General features: G+C 41.9%; 1 protein-coding gene across 1 annotated transcript in view; it reads right to left on the bottom strand.

Moving 5' to 3' along the window:
• Positions 1-15,880, bottom strand: part of DPP6 (dipeptidyl peptidase like 6) — a gene marked incomplete at both ends in the record, with an annotated part of 396,779 nt that overhangs the window by 146,258 nt on the left and 234,641 nt on the right. The window contains one exon of the mRNA XM_082277080.1: positions 11,435-11,533. Within this exon, the coding sequence (XP_082133206.1) occupies positions 11,435-11,533 (99 nt within the window). The remainder of the gene's footprint in view (positions 1-11,434; positions 11,534-15,880) is intronic.

Below are 15,880 nucleotides of genomic sequence, written 5' to 3'. Positions count from 1 at the left end.
TGCATGCCAAAATAACCCTCATTTATCCAACAGATCCAAACTTTTGTCCCTTATGGGGGAAATACTTCTGAGCTGAGACTTTTTTAACTTTTCTTGGCTTGAACATCGACATGTCCCATTGCCTTCTTACTAGACTTTGTTTACACTTTTTTCCCACCCCCGCCATTCTGCCTTCCCTGAAAAATTAAAATGCTTTGAAGAGGATTACCCAGATTTTGTGAATTATTATGGAAGTTAAGCATTGGAAATCAGGTACAAGCCTTCAAAAGAACCTGATATTTTTAAAACATCTTTTCTAATGAATTTAAACATTGGATTGTCTCCATTTACCTTCCAAATAATTTTAGCATTTGAAGGACCATTTAGAAACCATTATAATATCTTTGAGGACTAAAAATGTGTTTATTTATTAGACTGCTTTTTTGAAACAGAGTATTTTTGTGTGCTACCTGTCCCCAGAGGCTGGGACTTTAAGTCAAGTAGCAAAATGAAATCTTGGCATCATACCCAGCAGACCCAGAGCTGATTTCACATGAAGCTATGAAGCCCTGCTGGGGACCTGAATCACATGATTTTATAACATCATGATTATTTTGTGTGGCATGATTTGGTATAGGGACCTACAGATTTTACCTCTAATACACAGCAAAATCATCTGGCTTTTCTTTAGGGTCAAACAAATTATACTGCGTGCATACACTTGTCTTCAAATGTCCTGAAACTCAAATAATTTGAACATTTTTGAGAATTTTTGAGAAGTTGTGTAGTTCCCATCCCAACCTCTAAAATTACGTATTAGAAATGGAAAACATTCGTCCAAGGTTCTGATCTAAGGCTGACCAAGCAAAGCAAATAGAAATAAGCTCCCAAGAACCCTTCCCCATGCAAGAGGTCTTAGGTCAGTGAAATTCATTGATGAAAGAAATGGTGGATGCAAGAGGCTCTGGAGGACGCTTGGAAACTGTCTTAGAAGAGAAAGCTATTTTGGGCAACTGAACAGAAAATATACAAGAGGATCTGAGAATTCTCTGAGCTAAAAAGTGCGTGAGGTTCACTGCCCTCCTGCTCATCCCTGTGCACACACACCTCGTCTCTCATGGAAACAGGACTTGAGGCTGGGCAAACCTTTGGTCTCCTGTGTTCTTAACTGAATTTCCACTGATGTGAGATTTTAAAGTATAATTACATTCCCTTGATCAATGATAATTATCTTGTTCTAAATTTCTTTTAATGAGTTATATAAGTCTGGTGCTATTTCTTGTAGAAAAAAAAAAAAAAAGAAAAAAGAAGTGCTTGTCAGACATTCAACAGCTTAATCCAGTCAGGAGGTCCAAGCTCACCGGGGACTTTTTTCTTAGATAAGTAAATCTTTGCCTGCTAAATTTTCAGTTACAAAGACATGATCTAAAGTTTAATCACCAGAAATACAGTATTTCCTGTCTTCAAATTATTTAATTATGGTATCTCAGCATATATTTATTTAATATCAGTTAAAAGGAACAAGTAGAATATATACTGCTCTAATTAATCCTTTGTAAGCATTCCATGTTCAACAAGTGTCCAACAGCAGTGGAGCAAGCTCAGGGAAAGCTAGTGAGTCAGGAAAATGTGCTTTGCACCAAGTAAAAATCTCCAAGAAGGAATCAAAGTTGGGCAAGGCAGTGAGAAAAACAGAAAATTACCTTGATTAAAATATTAAAAATAAATAAATAAATAAAGTAAGTAAGCAAATTGCATCCTAGAGAATGGAGGGTTCCTAAAGATGGACTGTGTTAGAAGAAAAACATTTCTGGAAATCACTACTGCAGGTATCAGCAGTGTGTAGTAATTAGGATCAATGGATTAACAAGAGGCCTGAAAACACCCTGAAGAGTTCTCCTTTCTCCATCATCCCTTTACAGTCCTCCCCTGAATGTGCTTTTTGCTCAGTGTAGCCTGCAATTATGCACCTCATTTCTTCCATCTGTGCTTTCCTGGGTGCTTAACTCTTAAGTGTCACTTTCCTAAAATGTTTCTATCCTTAAATCAGCCTGTTAGGAAAACCTTCATCAAGTTCATGCAAACCCTCTCTCTTGAGCTTCTTTACCTACAGTTCAAAACTGAGTCTCCTTCCTATCTACCCACACTTTCTAAGCAGTGCTGGATCCAAGCAAAATAAAATTTCTTACTCTCATCCAAAAGTAACCCTCCTCATGGTGAAACATTGCCAAGCATCTGAGAAGGGAGACCATCACCCTCTGCTGTGTCCAGCTTGCTCCATCACTCAGGAGTAGAGCATGGCTCCTGTTTCTCTCCCTCCTCTTGCCTGTGTTACATTCCTCTGAAGAAGCAAAGGAAAAAAACCCAGCAACTTTATTTTAGTACAAATTCAACCAGCAGGGCTGCAATTAAGGCCATCCTTTTTAAGGCTTATCACAGACAATTTTTTTTACAGCAGTTCCCTCTTCCCCAAGGGCTGGGGACAGCTGGGAGCTCACCCTTACCTGGTACACAGGTGTCAGCTGGGGAAGAGCATCTCTTGGTGTCACACTCTACCTGTAGCTATTCACATGGATTTTTAACTAACACCCACTGAGAGAACACCTAATCCCTCTCCCAGTTAAACTCTTGAAAAACCAGTGCCTTTCCTTTGGCTCTGAAAGCAGTGGGGTTTTGATTTCAAACCACTTTGAACAGGACGAAAAAAACCTGATCCTTTTCCTGACAGTATTTAAACTGTTCAGCACACAGGCAGGACTGTGCATGTGGTTGTGTGTCTGTGGTTCAGAAACACCTCTGCTGTGAGCCACATTCTTCAAAGTCCCTCACAGATGCTACCGCTCCCCGTGGCAGCGTTTCCTTCTCACTTCCATCCCTGCTGTTCTCCTTCATTTATTTATTTACTTTTTAATCAAAAGGCTCCCCACTGTGAATCCAGTGTCATTGCTGCATGTCTGCCTGCTGGCAGGTAAAAGGACCAGCACTGAATTTATCAGGTTTGCATTCACCATCAGGACCACTGAGCCAAGGAACGCTACAGTGCACCTTAGAGCAACACACAGCTGATGGGGAGGAGCAAAGGGGACAGCTTCTACATAATTCTCAGGGATTTCTACCTCAAATCTACAAACAAATTTAACACACAAAGGAGCCCAAATTGTTCTAGTTTTCACACACCTTTTACAACTTCAAATTATTCCCTGAAGCTGCTTCTCGCTGGCAGACACAGTCACACCAGGGGGGACTGCCTCGCTTCTGAGCTACTTTGAGGGAAAAGCACTAATTTTAGTGGAGTAGGGCTTGAAATGGAAATAGGGAATCTGTTTCTGTTAATGACTATAAAAAGTCTAGGAAAGCAGCCTGCTGGTCCAACATGTGAGAGTGGGAAGTTGCCTGTTGGGGGGAAGTCTACTTTTCCACCTTTGTTTTAAAAAAAAAAATCGGTGCAAACAGAATCAGGCAGTCATGGGCAGGAGGTGTTAGCAGAACCTAGTCAAGAAGAAATTAAGTCCAAGAAATTTTCCTGCCTCTTCCAGCCATCTTTGATTCACTGTGTTCTCTTTGATACTGCCACAGCAACTGAATGTATTTTCCAGCTCTTCATCATAGGCCATTAAGCCACTTCTCAGCAGTACTGACTTCCAGACTCATTTTCATTCTTTTCAAAACTCCAGCTCCTGCTCCACCTGGAACACCCCCAAGATCCTCCCTGCTTGCCTGGGCTTCTCCCCTGAGTGACTGTGCAGCATCACATTGCCCATGTTCTCCTCATCACTCATTCCTTGCATCTCAGTTCTCCCAGGTGACCTTCACGCCACCAGCCCTGTCCCTGGGCCAGACTCTTCACTCATCCTGGCAAGATGCAGAGACATAACAAATAGAAAGCTATGACACTGAATGCCTGAGGCCACTTTTTAATGCATGTAGGTTTTTAGATGTTCTCTAACTAAAGCCATATGTTGATACCTCAGGAGGACATTTGACTCAGAGGCTCAACAGCAGTCATGACAGGCAGGGGAATGATTAGAGTTCAGCAGGCTTTGGAGAAATTAGATTACCTGTGGAGGCTTCCAAACACAGGGTTAGGCTCTTATGGAAATCTTGAGCCCTCAAGACATCAAACTACTCAAAAACACCACACACGAAACCGCTATTTGACCATTACAGTGTTACTTCTGCTTTTCCAGGGTGCAATATTTTTCCCAAACAGGACTTTATCCAGCACATTTCTCCTTCTAAATTCAGAAGTTGCTGTAAACACCAAAGAATTATCATCTCAGTCCAAGAGGGGCACGTGTCCCACCAGCACTCCAGCACTGCAGAGGAGAGGGCACTGAGGCACTGCCAAAGCCTCGGCACCACACTCCTCCCCAGCTTGCTCCTGCAGACTGTATTAATTTTTGAAAGAGCCAAATTGATTTCTCATTTCATTCTCTCTAGCAGTAATGAACAAAACAGCTACATGGCAGGGATGCTCTCCTCCACGGCCTATTATAGTATCTTAAAAAGCCATTAATTCCTATGTTTCCTGTCTTCAGTGAATGGGTTACTGTCACTGCTGAACTCGGGCAGTTGCCCAGCAGCTGAAAGGCAGGAGTAGGACAAATTCTCTTCAGTGCTCTCAGATCACAGATCCACAGAAATCCCTGAAGAAGATGATCCAAGATGGGATCTAAAATCAAAACTATGGTTCAAATGGTTTAACATATTCCTCACTTCTTCCTCCATGTGGCAGTCGTGATGGAGCAACCACTGCCTTACCCACTCTGCTTTGGCAACACAGGATGTCACTTCATGAAGGCATTTAGATTAAGAATAGTAATCGACCAGATCTAAAGTACATGGACACTTCCACTGGCACCAACACTACCTAAAAACTCACTTAACAATCATCCATATCTTCATGAATCACAACAGAAGGTTTCTGAAGGCCATCCCCATGATGTGCTAGACCAGAAGAGCCTTCTTAGTCCTTCCTCTGTATTTTCTTCTGGCCCACACAGCATTTTCCTTTAGTTAGGGTGTCTTTACCTCAGCATAAGGTCATCCTTACAGGCCATGGGGCTCTTTGTAACAGGGACTGGAAGTTCACTGAAACCTCTGGCACCACAAACCAACGTGCAATACCCCAGGCACCTTGCTGTGTGTCTCAGAAAATATTTCAAAAACATTTTAAAAACCAAAACACTCATAAAAAATACTTCAGAACAAGCTGCCAAGAGCTTGGATATGAAGTTTGACAGACCAGAATTGGGAGTGGAGAAAGTGGTCTTTGAACCATTAAGACCAGTAAACCCATTCATTTAAGTCATTTAAACACATATTTAAAACACATTGAAATTAATGAACTAATATTTCTACTTAGCAAGGTGGGCAAATATTCTGATAGAGTAACCCAGTTTTCTTTACGCCTTCACCAGATTTACACTAACAAAACCACCTGTGAGCATCTTCTACCTTACATTCTTCTAACACAAGACAGGCACTGGGGTGGCATTGGGGCTCAAGGGTGCCTGCAGGGGGAAGCAGCTCCTTCCTAACACAGATCCCAAACGTGCACAAGAGTGCAAGCTGCAGTGCCCAAGGAAGACAACTTTGCCCCTCAGACAACAGAGAAAGATGAGTTTTCCTTTCATCTGACAGCCCAACCTTGCCAAGGGAAAGGCTCCTTCTGCCTTACATTTTGGATGGTCACTTGCAAGCTGTCAGTAGCTCTCTGCAAGTACCTGAAAAGAGGCTCTAGTGAGGTGGGAGCTGGCCTCCTCTCCTGAGTGATAGGACAAGAGGAAATGACTTTGAGTCGTGCCAGATTTAGATTGCACATTAGGAGAATTTCTTCCCTGGTCAAGCACTGGAACTGGCTGCTCAGGGAAGCGGTGGAATCACCACCCTTGGAAGTGTTCAAGAACCATGTCAATGTGGAGCTAAGGGACATGGTTTAGTGGTGGACTAGGCAGTGCTGAGTTAATGGTTGGTCTGGATGATCTCAGAGGTCTTTTTCAACCTTAATGATCCTATGAATCTTTTGGCCCGTGGAGAAGCAGCCCAGAGATGCCTGCACGCCAGTCAACCATGCTGTAGCTTCTAGGAGGGTAATTTTAGTCTTAAGAGCTATCAAAGCAGCACCTTAGCACAAATCTTTCTCATAATGAAAAATATTAGCACTTACAAAGTTCTTAATATCTATGCAAAGCAACCTATAAATAATTCATTTACTCCGTACGCATCTGCATAATTTGAAATGCATCAGTGCTTTTATCAATACAGTGCAATGGATTTACACTGCAGAGAAGAGGTTTGAGGGCATTTGGGCTATCTAAGTATTGTTGATCTGAGCATTATTACTAAAGGTAAACCAAAATAATTACCTCAGTTACTACACGATGCTTTTTTCAGCATGGTAAATAAAACTTATTAGTTCTAGGTCATTAAATTCAATACTAGAATTTAAAAGAGCCCAGAAACTCTATGATGTTATTAGCAAAACACGCAACAGAACATGTGTGCTTCAGTATTAAAGATAAAATAATTACTCCTTTATATTTAGATATTAGTTATTAGTGTGTTTTTCAAAGGGACTTTTGAGATAAAAGCCCAGCTGCCATTCTCAGAGGCGAGCTGGGCACACCATGGTCCTGGCTCTCACTGAGTGGCAGGCTTCCAAAGAACTGAGACATTTCTGAAAATGTCATTTGGAGCCTCTTGCTAATTTACTCATTATTCGTCTTCACATAAGAATAAATATTATTTTTCCAATATTGCAGGTGAAGTGAGAGGGCAGGGACCATAGAGTGAAGGGCTTGATTTTCACATTTTTTCCAGTTCCTGTGGCCCTAAATGGGTCCTTTGGTGTCCTACACCTCACTGCAGTGCTCCTCCCTGCCTGAATATATTGTGCTCTTCACTTCAACCTTTATTCTTCCCATTTGGCTACAACTCCTCTGCAAGGATTGTCTCCCCATTTCTGGCCAGTGTCTAGTGTAAGGAAAATTAAAACCTCCAGTCACCTATTTAATCACCAGCCCAAAATCCTGACAAGAGCCAGTGCAAAATGCACTGTCTTGCAAGATGCCAACAGCAAGGCTGGAAAAACAACCTCTAAAAAGTAAGGAATGACACGTTGCACCCAATCCATCACAATAACCTCTGTCAGGATATTAGAGGCTGCTCTGATGTTTTTTCTAACTAAAACAGCAGCCAAGTACTTACAATGTGGGCAAAATACCTTTGCCATTAAGTAAAAAGACAGAAGATTAGCATAAGTCTCCGCAAGTGGCATATACAGTTCAGTCTCCACTGTTTTCTTTTATGTTTCGCTCCCTCCCCATCAGGCAGGAGTGCTCCCAGGATGCTGGGGGTCAGATTCACAGCTGGCAAGAAGCACTGCAGCTCTAAAGGGCCACAAAACCTGAATGCATAACTCAACTGGCTTCTCAGGTCAGGTCTAAATAATGACTATGAATTATTGTATGTAGGAGAAATCAGAGGACCAAGCTGCTCTTCAGCACAAAATGACAACAAATTTCTTTGTCCTGTTTTTTGTCAAACATTACAGGATCATTACAGCATCCCATCGAGCTTTTCAGAAACCTGACCTAAAATGCTGTGTGAGAGAAATTACAGGAAAAGCCCAGTAATTGTGAAGCTTAATTACAAGGTAATGTGGTGCTCATGAGCAGAACTGCTAAACAATTAGAGACTAGACTAACGAGTAGGCCACCTGTCAGCTGGGGGATGGCTGAAAAGGCCAGCACAGGACACTCCTGATGGGCTATGGAGTGGGATATGAAACAAGGAATCATTCAAATACTATGTTTATGATACAAAGTATGAAAAGAGCTACTGATTGGAGCGCATATGCTTGTTAAGTATATGGACAATATAATTGTAGTTGTGCAGGAAAGGGAAGTTCAGCAGAGCGAGAGGCATGGAGAGATGAGGAGAGGAGCACAGGAGAAGGCGTGGGATGAATGGGGCTGGAACAGAGACACAGCTCAGATTATTTGCACTTGGACTGCCAGGCAAGGGGGTGCCAATTAACCACCAGCAGAGCCCAAAACTTCCTGTACTTCACTGCTTTACACCTATTGTAGTATAACATATATGCTGTGCTGTCCTGAATAACAAAACCTGCACAATGAAGTCAGCATTTACTCACACTACAGGGAAAACCTAACCTATAGCAGTCCCTGGAAGTGAAACTGGAAATAAACTCTGGAGCAGTCCATTCTAGTCACAGAATCATAGAATCTCAGAACTGGGCTGGAAGGGACCTTGGAGATCATACAGTTCCAACCCCCTGCCATGGGCAGGGACACCTTCCACTAGACCAGAGCCCCATCCAACCTGACCTTGAACACTTCCAGGGAACACATCCACAGCTTCTCTGGGCAACCTGTGCCAGGATCTCACCACCCTCACAGTAAAGAATTTATTCCTAATATCCAATCTAAACCTACTCTCAGCCAGATTGAAGCCATTGCCCCTTGTTCTGTCACTCCATGAATGCCTCGCTCCTCTCTGGATCGCTCTTAACGGAGCCGAAGACAACAGTGCTCAGAGCAGTAGAAGACACATGCTAATTAAACAAATTATTCTTTCCTCTTCTTAAACCATTAGATAAAAATGCAAACTGGAATTTGAAATTACAGTGGCACCACAAAAATTCTAACGTTCAAATTTACAACTTTGTCACATCTCTGACGTTGTGCAAGTAAATTTAATTGCAATTCCAATTTAAAAAAATGCAAACATATCCACAAATGAGCCAAAGCCTGTAATCTTTACACTGAAAGTGTAGTTATGTCAGCTTTGAGACTGGTTCTCTTCTTTTTTCTTTCCTCCTTTAAAATCAATAGAATGACACAAAGCTGTTGATTAGAAATACGTTATTTTTCCACATGCTCATTGAGAATCAAGAAAATAGTAATAAAACATGAGCTCATCCTATCAATTTCGAGGAACTTTCAGCATATGTTTTAAGTGTCACCCTGAATATAAATATTTTATTTATTGAAACACTTTCTCTAAGATTCACTCAAGATAAAGGAAAGACTTTCCTCATTCAGAGTGTTTGAATCAGCCCCTTGCTTATTGGGAAGGACACATATTTTACTGACTGAATTATTTTGGGAGTAGATCCCTCAGATGATTCAAATACTCCTAAAACATGCAGCATGCTTCATCTTTGGCCACCAAGCTCCTCTCTTCTCCAATAATGTAGAGGGAAAGGAAGGAAATAGAGCCTTGATGAGCCAAGAGGACTGAAGTGTGCAGAGCTCTGAATGACTGTGATATTTTGCTGTATGATTAACAGGGGAGGAAGGGGAAGAAGGACACAGAACAGCTACTTGTATTTTAACACCTGTGTGGATCCCTGCAAAGCATCAGCTAGGTTTGGGAGCTGACATCCAAATTTAAATTAGGTATTTTAAAATAAGCAAATTTTTTTTGCTAAGGCATTCCAGCAATCTTGTTATACTAAGTTAATTAGTTTGGCTTTGGTATTTTTGGAGTCTTTCATTTGCATACTGAAAGCTAAGAGACCAATAACAACATGTGCTTAGGAATCTGGCTACCAGTCTTTCATCTTAATCACAATTTCACCACTTAGCCAGCTAGAGAAAGCTGTGAAAAATCCAACTATAATACAGAAAAGCAATTAATGTTGCAAAATGGCTTTGGGCCCTTGGATGAATGACATTATAGATCAGCATCTTGCCCTTAAATGCAAAGTCACCCTTGGGCAAATCTTCAGGGTATCTGTTGGCTTCATAAAATTCCTTTAGATGTATTAAAATCAGTGTCAGTGTTTGTCCATATCAAAGCAATGGAGGAAGTAATGCTAAAATTTCTGAGTATATTTTCACAATATGTCTTTGTGTTTTGTCTCTTACAGAAACAATATTTTAGTAATTTCAGATCTGGCAAGACTGCACTGAAGTCAGTAAGGGTACATGAGAGGACAGACATGGTTTTTAAAACAGTCAAGAACGGAGTCTTAATAAAATTTTATATGACTTTAGTATTTGACCATAGCAAGAGAAATGCTGGTTTTTTCACAGCAGACCGCAGTTTTGTGGAAAACAAGCCTTATGTCACATAAAGTGATACCCATCAGTGGGGGCATATTATACCCAGCTCTATGGCAATACTTCATTCTCTGTTCCTGCAAAAGTTTACTTAATTCATTATCATTGCCTCCATTATGCTCTATTTGCTATACTCCAGCAAATAAAGAAAATAGCAGTCAAGGTCTCAATAAAACACCTTTCCTTTCATTAGGGTCATCAGGGATATCCATGCTAAATGGAAAAGGATGCTAGACAAAAAATCCTGGACTGCAATGCAGCTAGCATTTCCATTATCATCATTCCCAGAAAGTGGCTGTGGGGAGCACCATTCCCACAGAGAACACAGCCTGGAAAAGAGCTCCTGCACTTTGCAGGTGTGTTTGTGGAGGTGTTTACTGCCTGCAGCAGCTTTCCCCTCTACTTGAGTGGGTGGCAGAACTTGCAGCTGGGGAACGTGTTATTTTGGCACTACCCTTTAACACTCTCTCTTTTCATTACAGGTATTAAAATTGCTCCCAATGGGCACAGCAGACAAGGAAAGCTAAACACAAGGAAGGGCTCAATCCAGTTCCCCATTAAATTCAAAAGAAAAGCTAATAACTTCCGTGATAATAGGAGTTGGACTGGAACTCACATGAACAGCACACCACAAATCATTTTATTCTCACCAAAGCTCATTCTGACTGCAGCAATTTCCAGTGAGAGCTGGAATCTACATCCCCCAAAGTAGCTCCACTCCAGCAAAGCCAACATACATTAATTCAAGTATTATTTGGTTTTCCTCTGACTGGAAAATGTAAGGCAGCAGAGGATAAAAAGAGCACATGGCTCGTGTGCAAGCCCCAGCCCAGCTGCTGCTGGACCTCTGTTTGCCTGTTGCTTAGCATTGCTTCACCTCTCTGCCAGGAAAAAATGGATTTGATGAGGGAATATAAACCTCCAGTTTTGTTAATGGTAAAATAATCACTGCTGGTGCTCCAACCACTTCCTCCAACCATGTGTTACATGGCTTACTAAGTTCTGAATGCTCTTGGAGAAGAAGGCTGTATTTTTCTGTGCCTATCTATGAGCCCACTGGGCAGCCCTAGATAAAAAGTTAGAACAGTGGTGTTTGTATTTTTAACAGGAGGAAAACTGGAATAGGAATTTGAAGGTTGAAAACAGGGATTTGAGAACATGATTCTGGGCAAACAGCTCTAGAAGCTGGAGGAGGAAGTTGGACAAGATGATCTCCAGAAGTCCCTTCCAACCCCAACCACTCCTTGATTCTGTAATTTCAGGAGCAACATAAAGAACTGGAGGAATTAAGAAGGACATAAAAAAAGCAATGTCCACAGAGCAAGGCAGCAAAGAAAAGATACTAAAAAATGCTCAAAACTCACCAGTTATCCATTTAGCCTCTGGGTCATGAATCTTGAAATCATCACTGAAGAGATCTTCCACTGTTATCTTCTTCTTCTGAGACAAGCTGTTATCTTCGACTGTAAAACATTCAAAAATAAACCACCATTAATTCAGCTTTGAAATGTATCTGGAAGTACAGCAACTGTGGATAGTGACATGTCGTATTTCATTTGGAAACAGTCCACATAAAGCTTTCTGACACACACAAATCCCTTCCCACTGTCGGTATTATAAAAGGACCACCTAATGGTTCACTAACAGAACCCTCCTTGCTATGTATGCCTGGTCTTAACAACTACAAAAAGACCAATAAATGGTCCAAAACACACATTTTCAAACATAACTTGATCAAAAAAGAGCATAAGTCATGCAAACACACCTGTAGGTGTCATATTCGAGAGCTAAACACTAAAACATTTCTGAAATCATGAGCTACATTTTAAAAAGTATTTAAAATGGCCAATTCTTTACAGCTTATCTTTTTATTTCCTTAAAAAATGTCACATAAAACCATAGCTAGAAAGGTGTTTAACCTTATAAGGGCTCAAACAGATTACTTCAGAAATTCACGAAAGAATTTCTGTGGGAATCAGCCACTAGGTTGCAGAAATATTTTTGAAAAGTCTATGAGACGTAACCCTAAACCCTCAGGTGTTGCATAGCTGGCCCATACTAATTTTAATTTTTAGTGAAAGGATGTACAGTGTCATTTGTAAACATGGCAATATCAAAGCTGAAAATTTTAGAGGAAAACTAACAACTTTGAAAACCCAACAATTTTGATTAATACATTGCCGCTTTCCTTTTCTCCCATCAACTGTAATTTTTTTTTGTTATGACAAGCAGTCACCCTCTATGAATAATTTGCTGTCAACATTCAATTTTTTTCTGAAATAATATTTTCATGGAAACCTTTCAGTCAGCTTTAAATACATTTGCTCTTTTAAAGAAAAGAGGAGGCCACATTCTCAGTATTTCCACAGCAGGAATGTGTGTTTCAGCATCTTTCCTCATGGCAGTATCCTCATGCCTGAGGCTTACTGGCAGCCTTAGCTATCTTTAATATTGTTTAGTGCTAAACTTACACTGGACACTTATGATTAGAAAAGCAGAATCAGACTCTGAAGGCATTTATTTGTGGGAAAAAAGTCTTCTTTGCTGTACTAAATTGAAGCCCCTAAGCTACCTGAGATGACAGAAAATTACCTATGAACAGTGTTTTGTTCCACTAAAAGGTGTTTCAGAACAAACTTTCATTTTTACCAAATTAAATTATATTCTTCAATGTTCATATTTTTGCCAAGTCTGGCTGAAGCTTCAATCACACTGTTCACTGTGGCTTCCAAATACCAAAAGCCATCAATACAAGTCCTCAGCCAAATCCCTCTGTGTGACAGCATTATGCCAAGTTATTCCACATAATTTTATTTATTAAAATGGAAAATAGAGGCGACAAGGAACCCAGGAAATTGTTCCAATTAGTTTCCACCGTGGTGCAAGTCCCCAGAACTGGATACCCAGGGAGGTCAGGAGGGGCAGAGCAGGAGCTCAGAGCCCACACACAGCCCTGGGCTTGTGCCTGTTCCAGGAGCTGCTTCCCAAATGCCCTCTGGAGGAACACAGACACCCCCTTCCCCCCATGAGGCCATAAGGACAGGCACAAGCAAACCTCTGTGCTGGAGATTTGGGGAGAAGCAGGGTGGGAAGCCCCTCCTATTCCTCCTTTTTTGCAGGATGGGGACAGGCAGTCTGGGAGCTGCACCACCTCTGTTCCTCCACAGCACTCCAGCTCCTCATGAGGGACAGCAGGAAGAGGGAGAGGCAGCATCTGGGCTTTGCACACTTAGGAGCCTCTCTAAGAAAAGAGCTGAGCTTCCCTTCCTGTCCCCTGCTTTGGGCTGTAAGAGCTGCAGGGGGTTCTTTACTAGATCATGGACTACATTTATCTCAGCCACAAAGCTGGGGAGAAAACAAATAACTAAATAATAAACCCATCAATGAATTTTAGTGAAAAAAATCAGATTTCCTGACCTCTCCTCTAACACACAGGTAGGTCAGAGGGCTTATTAAGAACACTTGCTCCATTCCTCTGGCCCTAATGGAGACATTTGTGGAGAAAGAAATGTAATTGTGGGATCTCAGGCAGCCCACTCTGTCCTGAGCAGCAGACTCTAAGTGTGCCTCAGGGTGTCTAAAGCAGTCGGGGGACAGGTTGTGTCCACATCCAACTGCAGGGACTGCAAGGCCTCTTTGGGCTTATGGAAGGACAGGATTTAGCATGTGCCACCTTTTTTTTTTTGCATTCATATCTCCCAGCCCAGCAGATCCAGATGGCAGCATGGCAGCAGTGCAAGTGGCACAGGGGTTTGAGATCTGAGTGCCAAGTCACAAACCCGGCATCCAGACATCACAGCTACATGCTGAGAGAACTGAGTAGAAACCATGCCCATATTGGTTTTCATTCGATACTAGAGGCATGACAGCAACCCTGTGTTTGGGTTCATCTGCCTGCTCTTCATCCTTGAAGTCAGTGGTCCCAAACAAACCTGGGCTGAGCTGACAACACCCGGCTCTCCAGAACACAAAACGAACAAAGACCCCCCACAAATCCAGAAAACTCAAACAAAAAGGAGCAAGGAGCTGACCTCACTGCCTGTTTTGCCTCCTCTCTTTCAAGCTTCTTCTCAACTCCAGCCATGCTCAAAGGCTGTTTGATAGGTCAGAAGGCTACAGCCACCTTTGGCTGCCCACCTTTCTTTCCATCACCCCTGGTGCTCAGCCACAGGCTGGTGTCAGATGCCTTCCTCACACACTGGCCTGTTGTGCATTGCATGTGAGGGACAGTGTGCCCATCTCTCTGTGGCCAGCACACCAGGAGCTCCTTTCCCATCTCAGCATACCTGCTGGATCTCTGGGCAGACCCTTCTTTTCACCCAGATGACCTCTGTCACCAAAAGGCAGCGGCCAGACAAGGCAAACAGGCAGCCTTTCTCCCTTCTGTAATATCCCTCCTTTTCCTAGAGGTGTAAAATACACATTTATACATAACTATTGTGAACAAACTGCTCTCCTGCACAGCTGCTCAAAGGACAGTTCCTTGTTCTTTCTGAGTATCACAAGTGCTACAAAGCTTCTAGGCAATACCTTTGACTGTCAGACAGCATGCTGTGAATTAATGCTATGCAATAACTAGCTCAGTACCTCTTCTGAGAAATGTTGCTTATGGATTTTGCAAAAATTTTAATATGTATTAGGGTGTACTTTCCTTTTTTTCAGCTAAAAGGTCAGATTTGAAAGGAGCAAATGTGATGTATATCTCCGGAAAGCTTTAAATATCAGGAACGGATGTACGAGAAAGCAGAGCCTCTTCCTAAGCAAAATGTCTAGTGCAATTTGGGAAGGTTTTATTGTACTCACAATTTCTGTAGGACTGGGTCCTCTTTTCAGTTTTGCTCTGTGTGTGTGTGTGTGCATGGGCAGACTTCCAGAAAGTTTTGCATGTCTTTGTTTAAATACACAAACAGTGGAATGGGACCCAGACAGGTGCCACATGCTGTGACAAGTGAGGAGCTGCCAATAAGGAAAGGTTCAGGCCAACACTGTTATCATTTGTATAAACAGCTTCACATTTTTCAAAGGTGTCAGAGGTGGGTGGAATGGCAGGCCTCACACACACATGAAATTGGAGAAGCTCAACATAGGCAATGGCGTGTGTGTGTGGTGTCCTGTTGTGTAATTAAATGTAAACTTCCACCAGTTACTGCTTCTTTTGAGAATGTTGTTCTAGAACATCAAAGGGTATACAAATCATAGAAATGTTGAGATGGTTTTAGGATTTTATAAAAGAAGACACAGGCATTAGCCAGCAATAGAGCACTGCTACTATAATTACAGCGTCTGCTGAATGCAAAATCCACTGCTCCCAGTTTATGAGCTAATCTTGGAGCAAGGCGAGTATCCTTCCCCTAAGAAACCCAAACCAGTAGGAATTTCAGCCCCTCTGCAGCTGAATCCAGAGTTAAAGCCTTTAAAGGTTTGGGCCGATTTGAAAAATAATCTGGAAGAGATATACAAATCCCCTTTTCCCCCAATTATTAAATAGCTTAATCATTATCTGCCCTGCTAAGCAAATCTTCCCCACTTCCCACTTTACCTGTTATTCTTGACTTTGCAGGAGATTACCCAAGTTTTCCCAGTGTTAGTCCAAGTTATGGGTCCAGGTAACCACTTTTCTTTGTCTGAGCATGGACTACATGCCTGTATGCAGCACTCTAGCCCATTTTGTCCAAAATTACTCGCTGGAATCAGACACTGAATGATGTTCAGCACTGGGTTTAAAACATCTCTGCATCTCAGGTCTTGCTACTGCACTGCAAAGCAGGCCTTCAATCCAACACCAAAATACTGAGAGAAAAATGGTTTCT

Source organism: Coloeus monedula, assembly GCF_965178545.1.
Source record: "Coloeus monedula genome assembly, chromosome: 1".
NCBI classification, from domain to species: domain Eukaryota; kingdom Metazoa; phylum Chordata; class Aves; order Passeriformes; family Corvidae; genus Coloeus; species Coloeus monedula.
The sequence above is the reverse complement of the archived record's forward strand: the minus strand, read 5'-3'. Positions and strand labels throughout refer to the sequence as shown.